This window comes from Taeniopygia guttata, chromosome Z (assembly GCF_048771995.1).
Source record: "Taeniopygia guttata chromosome Z, bTaeGut7.mat, whole genome shotgun sequence".
NCBI classification, from domain to species: Eukaryota; Metazoa; Chordata; class Aves; order Passeriformes; family Estrildidae; genus Taeniopygia; species Taeniopygia guttata.
Genome location: NC_133063.1, coordinates 27,178,584 through 27,193,590, shown reverse-complemented (window position 1 = coordinate 27,193,590; position 15,007 = coordinate 27,178,584). Strand labels below are relative to the sequence as shown.

General features: G+C 37.1%; 1 protein-coding gene across 2 annotated transcripts in view; it reads left to right on the top strand.

The window, feature by feature from the left end:
• The window catches only part of MCC (MCC regulator of WNT signaling pathway), a 182,665-nt gene that overhangs the window by 105,512 nt on the left and 62,146 nt on the right, over positions 1 to 15,007 (top strand). For both annotated transcript variants that reach the window (XM_072922223.1, XM_004177133.5), the window contains one exon: positions 10,849 to 10,962. In XM_072922223.1, the coding sequence (XP_072778324.1) occupies positions 10,849 to 10,962 (114 nt within the window). The remainder of the gene's footprint in view (positions 1 to 10,848; positions 10,963 to 15,007) is intronic.

The following is a 15,007-nucleotide window of genomic DNA, read 5'->3' as shown; positions in this document are numbered from 1 at the left end:
TTGGTTTTGTCATGCTATAAACTCTTGATTTCTGCAAATTTTACAGCTACTTGCTTTTATATTGGGAGAAACTTGCTAAATAAATTGCTGAAAAAGTATGAAACCACTTGAAACAAGATGCTGTACCTGAAGCTACAGACGGAGATACCTGAATGGAGTATCCAGGTGTTACTGAAATACAGAAAAACTTACCTATACAAATACTTATTCAGTAAGCAAGTTGAGGTCTGCCAGCTGTGCAGATTTGTCTGTGTTAGTGCAATTGATAATAAACATTCATCAATGTTTATTTCCAGCTTCTTAGTTTGTGCACTGGAGGTTCTATTGCTTTAAGTGTAAGCTGTATGACTGGAAAAGAAAAATGTATTCATGCAATTGAGATTTTTTTTAACAGCTCTGGTTCCTGAGCAGCGTATCTTTGTGCTGTTTGCTTCATTCCAAAAGAAGTTACTATCCAAAAGGAGTTTGAGGCATCATGCAGAAATCTTGCATAAGGCTTTCTGGTTGCTAGCACTAGATTTGAACATTCAAATAATGTATCAGCTGGAGGATGAAAGGTGGTGGAGGGCGTTTTCAGTTTCTTGTTTCTCTGACATTGCTTTTATCTTGCAGGGGAAAAAAAAAAAAAACCTCTAGTGATTTTCAGTAATGCAGATTGTGTTTTTCCAGATAGAAGAACAGGTTTTAAGTGAAATTTTCAGTAAGAGATTTTTATCAAGAGTTATGCCATAGAGAGCAAGAACCTCCTTGAATAGGGTTATGGACTGTTTTTAGAAAGGGGCAGCAGTTTGTCAGGATAGAAGGTAGCAATTGTGTTTTAATGTTTTCTTTATTCAGCATACTTTCCTTAAGAATCTTTACATAAATATAAAAAAATGTACTGATGTACTGAAATCCAGATAAGCAGATGCTCTTTTTAGCGTTTTCTGTCTTAAATGAACTCCTCTAGCAGTGTTGTAGTAACTGTTGACATACTCGCTTCCTTGTAACACACTCACTCTTGGAGATGATTCATTACGGAGCCTTATCAGGGTTGTATTTTGCAGCAGTAATTGTTTTGTATCCAATTTGTTAAAATTATAAATTGAATAATGACATACAGTGCAGTGGAAAACCTCAGCAGGAAGTAATGCCAACTGCTGCTGCAGTTTGCCATCCACTAGCGAAGCTTTCGGTAAAATTAGTCAGCTTTTCCCCTGTGTATTGACCAGGTAATAAGAAAGAGGAGGCAGTGAAAAATGCAGGAATTGTGATTGGAAATGCCAGAATGTACTGGGTATTTCTTATGCGAGAAATACTCAAAGATAACTCACACAAAGGTTTATATCATGGAGCTAGAAATTTCCTGCACCAACTGAAGTTATAGTAGCATAAGTAATTTCCCTGCCTTGGAGTTGTATTAAGTATAAAGAAATTAACTGTCCATAGAGAAGTTGTGCATCCAGTTTTGGTTGGCTTGTGAAGATTACTAGGCAAAAGAACTGACTTCTGCCTAAAATGGCAAGTTCTGGTCTAGGAAACAGTTGCTTGTGCTAAGAATTGGCATGCAGTAGTGAGACAGAGACCTGGGAATACAATATGGACTAGTCTGAGGTTTACAGCCAGGAGTGTAAAGGTGGTTGATACTTAAAACCCCATAACCCTATTCAAGGGAGTTCTTGCTCTCTATGGCATAACTCTTGATAAAAATCTCTTACTGAAAAATTTCACTTAAAACCTGTTCTTCTATCTGGATAAACACAGTCTGCATTACTGAAAATCACTAGAGGGTTTTTTTCCCCCCTTTTTCACTCTGGAGAGGCTTTGACTAGTGGGTGCCCTTAGGGATGCTGGGCCTCCTGGAAGGAGTGGCCGTCAAAAGAGGGAGTGGCTGCTGGCCGGAGCTTAAAGGAGCAGGGAAGAGGATATGAAGGTCTCAGAGGTGCAGCTAACCTTGGGAAGGGGAAATAATTAAGAACTGTACTGAGTATCTTTTGTTAAGCAAGTACATACGCATGCAGAGAATTTTGCTGTCACATATGGGAGATCCAAAGCTGATTAGCTGCTTCTAAAAATCATTTTAGAACTGTACTTTTGGAAGTTACATAGTGGACATTCTAATATAAAGCTCTTTAGGGCATACGCTGACTAAGGAAAGCTGGAGAGATGTTTTCTTTCTGATTGTTTCAAACAATTGGACAAGTCCATCCTAGAGGATTTGGTGGATTTTTTTTTTGTTTGTTTGTTTTCTGGGTTGAGTTGGTTTTGGTTTGATTTTTTTTTTTTTTTTTAATTGCTTATGGTAGAAACAAAGTGCTGATTTGACCTGGCAATACAGATCTTATTTATCTTAATTTATGGTGACAGCAGATCACATGGGTCATTCTGGAGACAGAGATCCTTTGTATCATTGTAAGTAGTTTCATTGCTATTCCACAGTCCTATCTGTCAAAATAAGAAGTTATTTTGAGATAGTTTTTGGAAAGAACTCAAGGACCATGAAATACTTTAGTAAATTATGATTAAATTAGCATAACAAGTAGTAGCTAATATTTGAGTGGTTCTTGAATGGTGATCCCTCTTTTGAAAGGTCTGTATTATTGTCAGAAAAAGCTGAGGCTGAAGGAACACGTTAAGTTGTTACAAAGAGTGCAGAACTCTTGGTAAAGAATCTAATGTGGATGAGCTTACACCCAGTCTGATATGTTGCAGCCAGCACAGTACTGTGGGTCACTATAATGCTAAATGCAAAGGATTGAGTGAGGTGCATTCTTGGGATTAGTTTTCCACTCATTTTGTTCCTGAGGGGAAAATAGTGTGCCTGTCACCTCAAGGAACTGGAAAGGAACAGAGTAAAGGAATTTGGCATCCTGAGATTTCAAGAGAAGAGGACCTGCAATGAACCTTGCTGTTTTTCTCCTCTGTTAATTTTCTCTGGGAATGTTAGGCAGAAGAGGAGATAGGAAAAAACAAGTCTGATCCTCTTTCCATTGGTGCAGTGATAAAGAGATAATTTGCCTTACTTAAATTATGTTGAGAGCAAGTGTAAGGCGAGTAAGAATGCTAAATGAGTTCACTGAAGGGGGATAAAATGCTTCTAAGACTGGATGAAGGACCTAGCTACAACCCTTCCTAGCTCATCATTTTGTAGTAATTTATTATAATTATTATTTTTAGTTAATGAAAGGCTGTGATTGCAGACAGTGTGTTGAAAAATGCTTACAGTATTTTGTTCTAAGCTTAGTCTCCCCAGAAGCCCATTTTCATACCCTGCATTACTGTTGTTTTGCTCCCTCACTGGGAGTGGAAATAGCTGCAGGTTCCTCCTCTGGAAGGTAAAAGCAAGGCTGACCTTTCCTGCGCAGTGTAGATGCCAGTTCTGAAGCATCGGGTTGTACATGTGGGCTGCCCTGCTGCCCTGCAGTGCCGCAGGGAAGGTTCTTAAGAATCCCAAATGAGTGAATTTGCCAATGTGTAAGTTGTTTCTGCAGTCCCAGATTCAAGTGTTAGTCTCCTTTTGTTATTTTTAGGTCTAGTATTTGGCTTTTCTTTTCACATCACCTAAAATTTTCTTTTCAATGATATTGTAAACATCTGTTTTAATAGAAGTAAAGCCATTAGTCTAGGCCTCGGGCATACTCAGAAGTGCAATTAGCAGCAGGGTCCATTCATCAAGTGTGAATTGCCAGATTAATTTTTCAAGGGAAAATTTTCCATGATTACATTCTTTGTTTTTTCCTTTAATACGTTTTAAAACTGATCCTGCTCACCAGAATAGCATTAGATTACTTCTTCTGTGTACTTCTAAAGCAGTCTTTATTGTATTTTCTTTATGGAACATTGTTGTGCTTTGCTTTAGTTGAAATAGTTTTTTGGTTTGTTTTAAGAAATAGTTTGAAATATTTGCAAGTGCCTGAAATGTTAATTTTCAGTAAAAAAAAAAACAACAAGCAAATTCAGTTGAAATTGTTTATAAATAATACAAACAGATTGAAAACATCTTCTGCAGATTTTTCAAATTAAAACTGTGTCTTACAAAAATTTGGTCTTTGTTTTTCTAGAATTTGAATGGCTCCATCCTGGCAAGTGTTGGCACATTATTTATTTAGTATTGCACAAGCATATGAAGTAACTGTCTAATGTTTAATATAACAATAATTGCCTCAGAAGCACAATCACAAAATGTCCATTTTGTACGTCACTTTGAAAATACATAGACTTTTTATTAGCATGTAACAGTAGTTTCAGACATAAAGTTTTAGGGCATATTTGTAGGCATATCCAGCAATTCAGTGGTACCATTTTTTTTTTAGTCATTTTAACTTTGCCTTGGGTAGTTACTTACAGGGCTGTTGACTGTGATATTTCAGGGCTGTGCTCTAGAGATCATACGGCTGAAAATGTCTGGGGAATATCGATCTGTCATGTCACTGCTTCTGGGATATGGTTATTCTTTTATGTTTTTCCCTTCCATTTTGTCAGTAAATTTGCAGAAACTGAGTTTGATTACATTTATTTCATCACATGGACCATAAGAAAATGCACATTTTATGGGCCATGGATAAGAGAAGGTGGCATGAAAATTATGTAGGACAGAGAAGAAAAATGATTGAGAGTAGCCAGACATTTGTGTAGCAATCACTTTAAATAAGTGTTGTTTGCAAGTAGTGCTGATCTGTGCTCCTGATAAAATGTAAACGTGACAACGCCTTGGAGTTTTATCTGTAACAAATGTGTGTAACATGAGTTTCATATGTTTTAACTTCTCTCTTAGAAGGATTTTTAAGCTTTGACTTGACTTTTGTTTCTTTTTGTTTGGGTTTTTTTCCTTGTTGTGTGAAGCAGTGCTATGATTTCTTTCACACTTACTGTTCAGTGTATTTTTTTTTCTTCTGTGCCTTGTGCACATGTCTTCAGTATATCTACCATGCCTTAGCGTGAAAGTTCCTCATTCATCTCAGCAGATAAGTGCCAGCCTTGTCTGTGCTTTCCCTGGCCAATCCCTGATAATGTTCTGTACTGCCAATTATGAAAGTTAGCAATCCACAGCACAACCACAGCCCTGAGATTGCTGAAGGTTTTATTGTTCTGTCTTCAGATATGTTTTTCACTATGAACTCACATCACCAAACTTTTCATTCCTTGACTGAAATCCCTCCTTGCCTTGAAGAAGAAAGGAGATACACAGAAGAAGAAAGAAAATACAGCAGATAGACATTTGTTGTTTTGCCCTTTCTGTGCTGTTAGCTGGAGTTCTAACTTGTATTTTCTATGTTGTCCTCTACACCTATGATGTTTCATGTTAAAAAGCAGCTTGGGTTTTCAAAGCCAGCATAGTGTAATTTGATAACAAAAGAATTGGGAATGTTTTCAGAGAAGAGGCAACATTCTTAGTATTTAATCAAATGTTTTTACGTAGAGTGCCTGTCATGAAGCTAAGTAGTGGCATACACAGAAAATGCCCATGTTTTGGATGATTTGCACTAAAGTATGCAAAATGCCAGTGGGAAATAAAAAAGACGAGAGAATGGCAGAGCCTAGTACTCTCTGACCAGGTTCTTTTAGATAGTCCACATGTGGAAGGTGTGATGTTTAGCATCAGATTTACTTACTTGAAGATGGTACACAGGATTACTTATTTGAAGATAGATGGTACACAGGATTTCTGTTTTAGCGTCATGTCACAAAACACAATGAGAGCACAAGCCAAACACAGCAGAGGAGAGCAATTGCAGTGCACAGCTCAGTCACACTACCAGTGTGGTTCCCAGCCTCTCTCTAATGCAATTCCTGCTACCACCCTGGGCATCCCTGGCCTTGCCAAGTGTAAATGTGTGAATTGAAACTGGCTCAAGCTCATCACTCGCTTTGAAATTCTGTCAGCTGATTATGGTTTTGTAGTTTTTATTTTGTGCTGAGCCATGTATAACACCCCACACTGGCCTGGATAACACAGAAACATTGACACTCTTAATGAGCTTGGGGAGAAATACACACCAGCTCATTTTTTCAGCTGTTGATAGTTGTTTATCAAAATCAAAACTCACCCTCAGGTCCTCTTGGTGTTGAGATCAAGTGTCAGCTTTTTTTGAAACAGCTGTGCTCAGTCCCGTCCAGCCACATTCTTCCTGAGCTTTGTGGACACATACCCTGGCCCATCTCTGATCCTTCTCCCACGGTGAGGCTTTACTGGTCAGCCACAGAGGACACTCAGAGAATGAATAAACTGGCTTTTGGTGTTTGGGTGCATTGTATTGGTATATAATTTGGTATGATTTTATGGCTCCCTGGTTTTGTCAGACGTTGCCTTTCTGAACATCAGTTCCCAAACTGGTGTGCAGCAGTACTGTAGCTAAGGAATACAGGAAACAAGAGGAAAATGATAAGATTAGTACTTATGAATACTTACGTGAATTTCACAGAGAAATATGTACATAGGTCCTTTTTGTAATTTCTCTGTTTAAAATAGCAAACATGTGCAGTCAGTGCAACTGGTTTTAGCAACATGGTTTAATTAGTCTAGTTCCAGGCTGAGGGAATAAAAAATGGGGATCAGATTTAGTGGTGAGGATCACATTTCACAATGTCTTGGAAAAATGCTGAGTATAATAGTAATTTTAGTGCTTTTCAGGGATTTAACCTTACCATTTTTTCAGCACCCTCATTCATTGTCCTTTGTGATTTTTCTCTTGGTTTTTTCTTGGCGTCAGAGCACATCTACCAGTGTGTACAGCAGTACAGTAGTCACCTGCTTCCTTGGCATTCAGTTCATCTTATTATCCCATCTACTTCTGTATTTCTTTCCCACAAAATTCTTCAGGAATCTGACTGCCCACAAATGTTGTTCCTAATTCCTGCGTAAATATTTCACAGCACCAAAACCAGTCTTCAAAGCACAATGCAAACTAGGCATCACATATCATGTCTGCAGTATTGTATGAAATGCTTCTAGGAGCAGGTGGATAATGAGGAAGAAACTGCATTCATAAAGGAGGCTTGATCAGAGGTTAGGAAATTGCTTTTCCTAAGCTTGTTCTTATGTTTTTGTAATTATAGTATCTTTCAAAACTTAGTGTACACTGGTTTGCATTTTAAGAAAAGCATATTATGCAGTTTGTTACTTTATATTAGTAATATCTTAATAATAATAAGTAATTCTTACTATATGTTTAATATATTAAAACCTGACAGGATATATTTGGTATAGCATGTGGTGTATATGTTTCAGTAAGCAACCCACTGTTGTTACTGCAATAAAAGCTCAAGGAAATTGTAGCTTCTAAGCTAAGATAGGTAATGAATTTTTTATTTATTCTATGCATCTAATATATTTTCTTACTTTCTTGGATGATGGTAGAGGAGCAAATCGGTTGACTAGTCTGACCATTCTTATCTTTGCTTTCACCTGTTGATCCAGCATGTCCTGTTGGACAGTTTGTGATGCCTCAGCATCACAACTGTGTTTTTTTCTTGATGGAAGTCAAGTACATGTACTGGATCAGTATAAAGTTTTTTTAACAGCACAGGCTTTGTGAATTGACTGTTTTCTCTGTATGAAGTAGGTTCTTCTGCAGTCTGTTACTTAAAGGTTCAGTTCTGTTCGTCTTGTACGAACAGAAATCTTTGTGGTGTCTGTGTTAATTTTGTGCACTGCTGAGTTTTTGATCTGTCTCAAAGTCTTGGAACATTAAGAGGCAGCCCACCTTGAACTATTAATACATGGTATGAGTGTTAGTCATTATGACTCTGCCTTATCTGTCATTGTTTGCTGAGGAGAAAAAACAAACAGTATGCCATGTGGCTACCTACCCCTGTTCTCTCTTTCTCAGTTGTCATAATCCTGTAGTGGTTCAGTGCTGCAGAGTTACAATTGTGATTGACTTACTGGTTGAGATTTTTAACTTGAGTCTTTCCCACTTTAATATTTTGGATTATTAAAGTTGATTTCTAAACATAAACTTTATTTTTCCCCCACCTGGAATACTTCTGCATGGACTGTAGCTCTTTGCTCAGATGTTTCCTTCTCTGAGTTACAGCAACATCCAAAGATCGTGTTCCAGTTCCCACCTGCTTGTGATAAACAAGCATACTGGGAAGCATGGTCTGTGGGAACACTCACACCTTAAGTGAAAGTGCAGCAATGGTTCCTTATGCCTTTTTAATGAATTGGAGAGGAGAGCTTGATGCTGCTGTGAATACACAGTTACACTGGCTGTGTTAAACTTATGTATTCAGTACTAGCTGGAAGCATCAAACTAGAGTATCACAAGCAGCCCTCCTCTATTACAATAGCTTCTTTTTGCCTAGTCTGCCCTTTCACTATGTTGTTTGGGGGGTTTTGTTTTGGTTTTTTGGGGGTTTTTTGGTTTTTTTGTTTGGTTGGTTGGATGGTTTTGGTTTGGTTTGTTGGGGTTTTTTGATTTGTTTTGGATTTTGTTGTTTTTTTGTTTTGGGTTTTTTTTTTTTTTTAATTTTATTAACCGTGGAAACTGAAACAGTCCAATTAATGAAAGGGTAATTCTGGATGGTAAAAGATGCAACAAGCTTTCCTTGTCGTTAATAAAGCCATCCTTTGGTTACTTGGAGAAGAGAGGTGCTATACTGAGCACAGAGGTGGGTGTAACTCACATATTGGATACTCATGTTTGGCAGGGGTTGCTGGACCAGGCAGCAGGGTTTAAAACCAGGCACAATTCATGTTGTTTCTTACTCAGCTTGCAGTGTGCTAGGGGACATGAAGAACAGCTGAGCTGACTGCAGAGGGTGAAGAGGACAAAGACAAATCTGTTGGAAGTCTGCCTCATTAGTTCCGCTGTTCAGAGAATAAATTGCTTTTCATTGAGATTTTCAAATTAATAGTGTCTTTTTATATTACAAGGCCATGTGTATGGGCATTAATAGTCTTTTATTTAATTAAAACAACAGCTGGTGATCATTTAATTACAGGGTATGAAAGGGAATAATATTTGACTATGTAGCATTGTTTTATTCAATTTAGAGAATTGTAGCCATTTTTCATGTACTATTTGAAAGCTGTGGTGAAGGATGTACATTCTGATGAACAAACTTGTGAGCTTCATTGCAACAATTCCACTTTGTTATGGAAATAAGGTAAAAGAACGGCTTAAAAATTTACTAGGTTTCCTGAAAATTGGAAGAAAGTTATGAACAGATTGGTACAATTGGTCTGGTTCTTTTTTCTCGTCACTGTAAAATCAGTGCATAGTTTCTTTCTTCTGAAGGCAAAAAATACTTTAAAGTATTCAGGATATTTCTGGATTTATTAAGAGGTTTCAGTGTACATACTTTATAGAAGCTGTGTAGGATATGCCCCTAGCAAGCCTGAGTTACTGAGTTTTACATGAAAAATGAGGCTGCCTTGAAAATCTTAAGTGTTCTGCAATATATAATTATGCATGTGTATATTTGTACTGAAACAAATAACTGCATGTATGTAAGGTATTTTTATAGCTGATGTAATAAAAGCCCTGTCGACTGAACTGATAAGAGAGGATCAAGGGAATAACTAGTTACACAGCATTTAAAAAGTCAGAATTCACATCCAAATATTTTTTTAAATTATCTTTCATGTCTTGAAGGCAGAGTTTTTTTAATTAACAATGGGAATACTGTATGTGAGGAACCAGTTGCCAAATGTTCTGGTCTCTCTGCTGTCAGGCAGCTGCTTTCACACATCAGCATGGGAAAACAGCTATGGTTTTGCTAGCTTCCAGTATTATAAAGGTAGAATTTATATCAAAATAGGACTCACTAACGATTCATTGTAAATGAAACAAGAAAAAATACTTTTTTACCTGTCCCATAGAATATCAGATTGAGGAACTGAAAGTGGGTGGAGGATTAGAAGAGTTTGTATTTCAGCCTGACTCTTGGCAGCAGAGCAGGGTTTACTGTGTTGCTTGGTCTAGTGTGAAAGGTCACTTCTGTTTTCATACCCAGTATAACTTGAAGGTGTTTCTTTACAACTGCAAAGAAAGACTTCAGGGCTAATGGCTAGTTCTCCTTCTTGGACTTTCCAGTTGTAATTGTCAATACTTAGTGCTGAATTCTGGCTTGTGTGTTTGTTGAAACGATGAATGGGGTATTTAGGGACAAGAAGAGAGTGGGAACAATTAAAATTCTTTTAAGAACTGTTCTTGGTTTTTAAGTTGTGCAGCTAACCTAATTTCAATGTTGTGAGTTAGCCTAGCCTGATATATATTTCCACATGCTATCAGCTAAGTGTAGAAAGTATCTTTCATCAAAAGGATCTGCAGAAAGAAAAAATGCTCAGGTTCTTCATATGTGGGTTAGTAGATAAGAATCACTGAAACTCGCTGGTGTGGGACTGGGGAGAGTAACAACTGCAGAAGAGTGGTTCGCAGTGGAGTAAGCACTAGTTGCAAAATAAAATCAAATCCTTTGCATGGAGCTATCCACTTTCACCAGACTGATAACCTCTGTATGTCTAAAGGCATCAAAATGTGGTACACCTCATTCTACAATGCAAATCTTAGTCAACATTTAGTGTAAGGTTTTACAGCACAAGACTCAGGCTACGTCTTAATGAAGTAGTGTTAGAAGTAATCTACGCATTCCTAGCTGAATTACTCCTAATTGTATTTACCCTTATAAAGGATGTAGTGAAGGAATGCATGTTTTGCCTGGGAAGAAAAATTCCATGTTCAAAAAACTATTTGTTAAATTGTTAGTTGCATGTAGATTTCTTTTAGGCTTTGTTCTACTGAAGTTGCTATTAACTACTACAGAAATCCATCATCACTATAGCTACCATATAATTCTATCCCTTCTCTAGTGCTAAATGGCTTGGGAATTGGTTAATTTGTTTCTTTCCTTTCTGTCTTGCAGCTTCATTTAGCAGCCCTGGCTTCATTAAAGGGAGACATTGTGGAGCTTAATAAGCGTCTACAACAAACAGAAAAGGAGCGTGACCTATTGGAAAAGAAATTGGCAAAAGCACAGGTGAGCAATAGTAGTTCAAGATTTTGAAGATGATCCCTGGTTTTGTGCAGTCCTTGTTCCTCAGAGAGATCAAGGAATATATCGAACAATGTCACAAGTCAAAAGAATTTTAAGACTGCAAGACACATAGTTGCCATAGGTTATACTTTTTTTGTGTTGAAGACATTCTTTAAAAACCCAGTAAAAATTAATTAGATACATTTTGTTTTGAAGTCAATATAAGCAACAAGTGCTTTGAATAATAGTAGAATATAAGAACTACAGGTTGCTCTCAGTGGGTTAGGTAACTGGTTGCAGAGCCTTGCACTCCTGGGTCACATCTTAACACAGCACAAATTAACACTGATCAAAAGTTACTGCCAATTTCAGTGCTTTGATGTTATGTGAGAAATTACTTGTGATCTCAGTCCGGCTTCTAGTATGCCAGTTGGAATTGTGGAATTGTAGAAAACACAGCCAGTGGAATGCCAAGGGGTTAAATAAGAATAAGGCTGGAACTGTAATGCTTTCACAGAGAGGCAAATGCAAGCAAAGAAAATGGAACTATTGTTTTTAATATTTTTCTCTCCTGTAAAAAAATCTTTGTTTTCAGATACTGCCTTGTACCAAATACCTTTTATAAATAGTTAACATTTCAAAATTAATTCAAAATTCTTGGATAGGGACAAACAAAGCATTTTGTCCTGTAAAGTATGGCACCTTATTTGTTGCTTAGAGATGTTGTAGAATCTCCAACCTTGAAAGTACTCAAGGCACCTGGACCAGATCTTGGATTGGATAAGGGCCTGAATGAGTAAATTCCAGTGGTCCCTGTCATCCTTAGCTGTTCTGTGACTTTGCAGATTTAAAGATTTCAGTATTTATTTCATTTTGATGAGACCTTTCATCTGTGATACTTAAATTCAAGCCAAATATAAAAATGTTTAAGCAGTCTTGATTTTCAGGCTCTTTCTTCAGTTCTGCCTTATTTTGGCCTTTGCCTGCATTCCCTAATGTTTTTTTCAGCTGCTTTTAAGATTTATGGGCTTGTAAGTGATGCTGTTATTGCAGACCATCAATGTAACATCCAAAAATAAAATCACTTTCATGTTTTTATTCCCCTTAATGTGTGATCCAGAGCCATGCTTGGAGTTAACATGGTTTATCAGCTATAATCCTGAGAGCCTTTTCTAATTTCTGTGGCATTCTTGGGATAGAGTCCTCTTTCTGGCTTACAGTTTGGTATGAGGCTGCATTTGACAATCATTAAACTCTCAAATGGATTCATTGTATCCGAATGATCCACATCATTCTGCATGATTGCACTGACTTTATTGTTGCTATTTATAACTCTGGAGGGTCTGGTACTAACCACGGGTTTTTGTTAGTGTTTTATTTTTATTTCTGGGTCTTTACCTAAAAATAGAGAGATTATCTCTCAGCCAGTGAAGAGTGCCTTGTAGGTGCTCTCATACAGTACCAAATAGACACTGATGGCAACTAGGATTAAGGATCAGTCCTTAATACCAATTAATATGTGCTCTGTTAGCTCAAGATTGTTTGGTGTTTTCTTTGATGGGTTACCAATTATGCATGTGTATATAGTGCTTGGTTTGTAATGCTGGGAGTTTTACTTGATACTGAGCCATGCAAACACAGAGATCAGTGCCTCCTGACCTGTGAAGAGCACACAACTGGAATGTCTGAAGGGCAGGCTGATAGCTAGAGTTCAGATTCAGAAAATAAGTATTTTTAATGATCAGTTTTATATAAAGGTTTAATGATATATCTCTTTGCAGTTAATTTTTTTCTGAAGCCCTCAAGAGGATAGAACTTAGTATGTATTAAAATACAAATCTTTCTTAAGGAATTCAAATCATTAAACAAACACAACTCATATATTGAATGTGTTGGCAGTGCATAAGTACTGAGACATACACTGGTGAAACCACTGCACCTTGTCTTCTTTTTCTAACTGCATACCAAGTATGTGTGCTACGTAACATTTTTTAAAACTTTTGTTCCCACTCCACAGAGATTTGTTCATTATTCTTTCCTCTACAGCCTTTGTCTAATGTGAATCAGAAGGCATAAATTAAATAGGAGGTGTTCGAGGTTCTGCATAACCATAATCAGATGCTAGTAGGTCAGTATTAAATCTCTATTCTCCATCTGGACTGTTCTTACCAAGGCACCACATGTTTCACTTTAACTGGCATGGTAAATGCTCTCTGGAACAAATAGCTCTTAAAATGCATTTTTGGTAATACCTTTCCCATCATTTCATAAGGCATGTGAGGCATTTGGAAGAAAGGATTGGTGATTTGCAGAGTGGAGGTGATTTGGGGAGCCACAACTCAAGTAATAGATGACAAATGGTGAAGAAAGCTAGTTGCACTGCCTGGGCTTAAGTTTTTGTGAAGTGATGTAATTGATTAGTGGTTGTTGTAGCATACTCCCTTCCAAATCTGCTGCCTATGGAGACCAGATATAGCATTTCTCTACATGCTTCTATTATTTCAGTAACACAGCAGATCTCTTTTCTCTGTATTTTTATCAGTGTACAATTCAGCAATAAAGCAATCTCTTGAATGAAATTTGCTGTGAAACGCTGGTGAACCACAACTAATGTCTTCTTCCAAAAATCTTTCTGTGATTATGAGGATTGTTGTGCTTTCTACTGGCTCTGTGTGGCACAGTATCCTGGCTTTGATACTGATAAACAGTTGGAGTCTGAAGGGAGAGCATAAGAAATGCACATAGAGAATTTTTCTTTTTCATATCCCCCACCTTTTTGCCGACATATGTGAGCAGCAGGCCACATCACATTTTATAGTCCTCTATAGTCCTGTCCTCCATGGATTTATATAATCTTTCTATCTGCATTCTTGGCATTTCCAATATCCTGTGACGACATTGAGTTCTGCAGTTCTGTGACTGAGCATGGGATCTAATAACATGCTGAATGTGTCAGCAAATACAACAAGAATAGATAATTCGCTTACTATATTTTTCTTATAATTTCATCTCCTTTCACAAGGTTGTCCTGCTCTCTCATTCTTTGTACTTACTCATTGTTATTTTGGATTTTTATAATAGCTGTAGACAAAGAATGTGCTATATTGTTCTGGATCCTGTATCACAGCAGAAAGTCTCATTACTGCAGTAATAATTCTTTGCCATCCTCTTGATTATTCGGTATATAGGGAGGAACAGCAGAGTTTCAGTATAAAAATAAAACCAACACTCCGTAGACATATAAGAACAGAAGCAACATTTTCTGTAGACATGTAAGAACACGCAAATTTAACAGGAAGGCTTCAGTTTCTCATTTAACAGAGAAACTTGAAATAGAAGTGCATGGTGCTCAGATGAACATTGAAATTACTTGTTTTGTTGTGTGGTGTCCTTATCTGGCTTGGATTAATTCTATGTGCTTGTATTCATCTTCCACATTAAGTATGCACAGAACATACCACAGAACACTTAAATCTGACCATGCATGTTTTTGTGATTGAGGATTTAGCACTATAGCTGTATTTTTATACTTAAATTTAGATTACTGGATTGCCACTTCTAAATCTGCCACTCCTTTCAAATTAAAATACTGTATTAGTTGAGCAAAGATTTTTAGCTTTTGTAATCCTGTTAGACAGGTTTATCACTGTGGCTTGTTCAGGTGATGACTTGTATTCTTGATGAACAATACCACAGCCAGTGTTTATCTCTGCAGGGCCTGGGGCACTGGGGCATCTCTTAATGAGCACTGCTACTAGTAGGTTTTGTTGGGGTTTTTTTGACCTCTGATTGAACACTGCAAATTTAATATAAACATTAACAGAATTTAACACATTGTTAGTGTTTTTTTCAGTAAGAATTTGTGTATGTTAATAGGAAATTTCATCCTTCTCTCTCATACACTTTTTGCTGGTGTTTCCCAGCATCAAGAGATCAGACAATGGTGTTTCTAACCATTGTTAATTTTTATTGTAAATGAAACAACCTTTTTAATCTGTACCAAAAAACAACCAAGAGTTCTCACTTTATATTGAGAACTGTGCTGGAA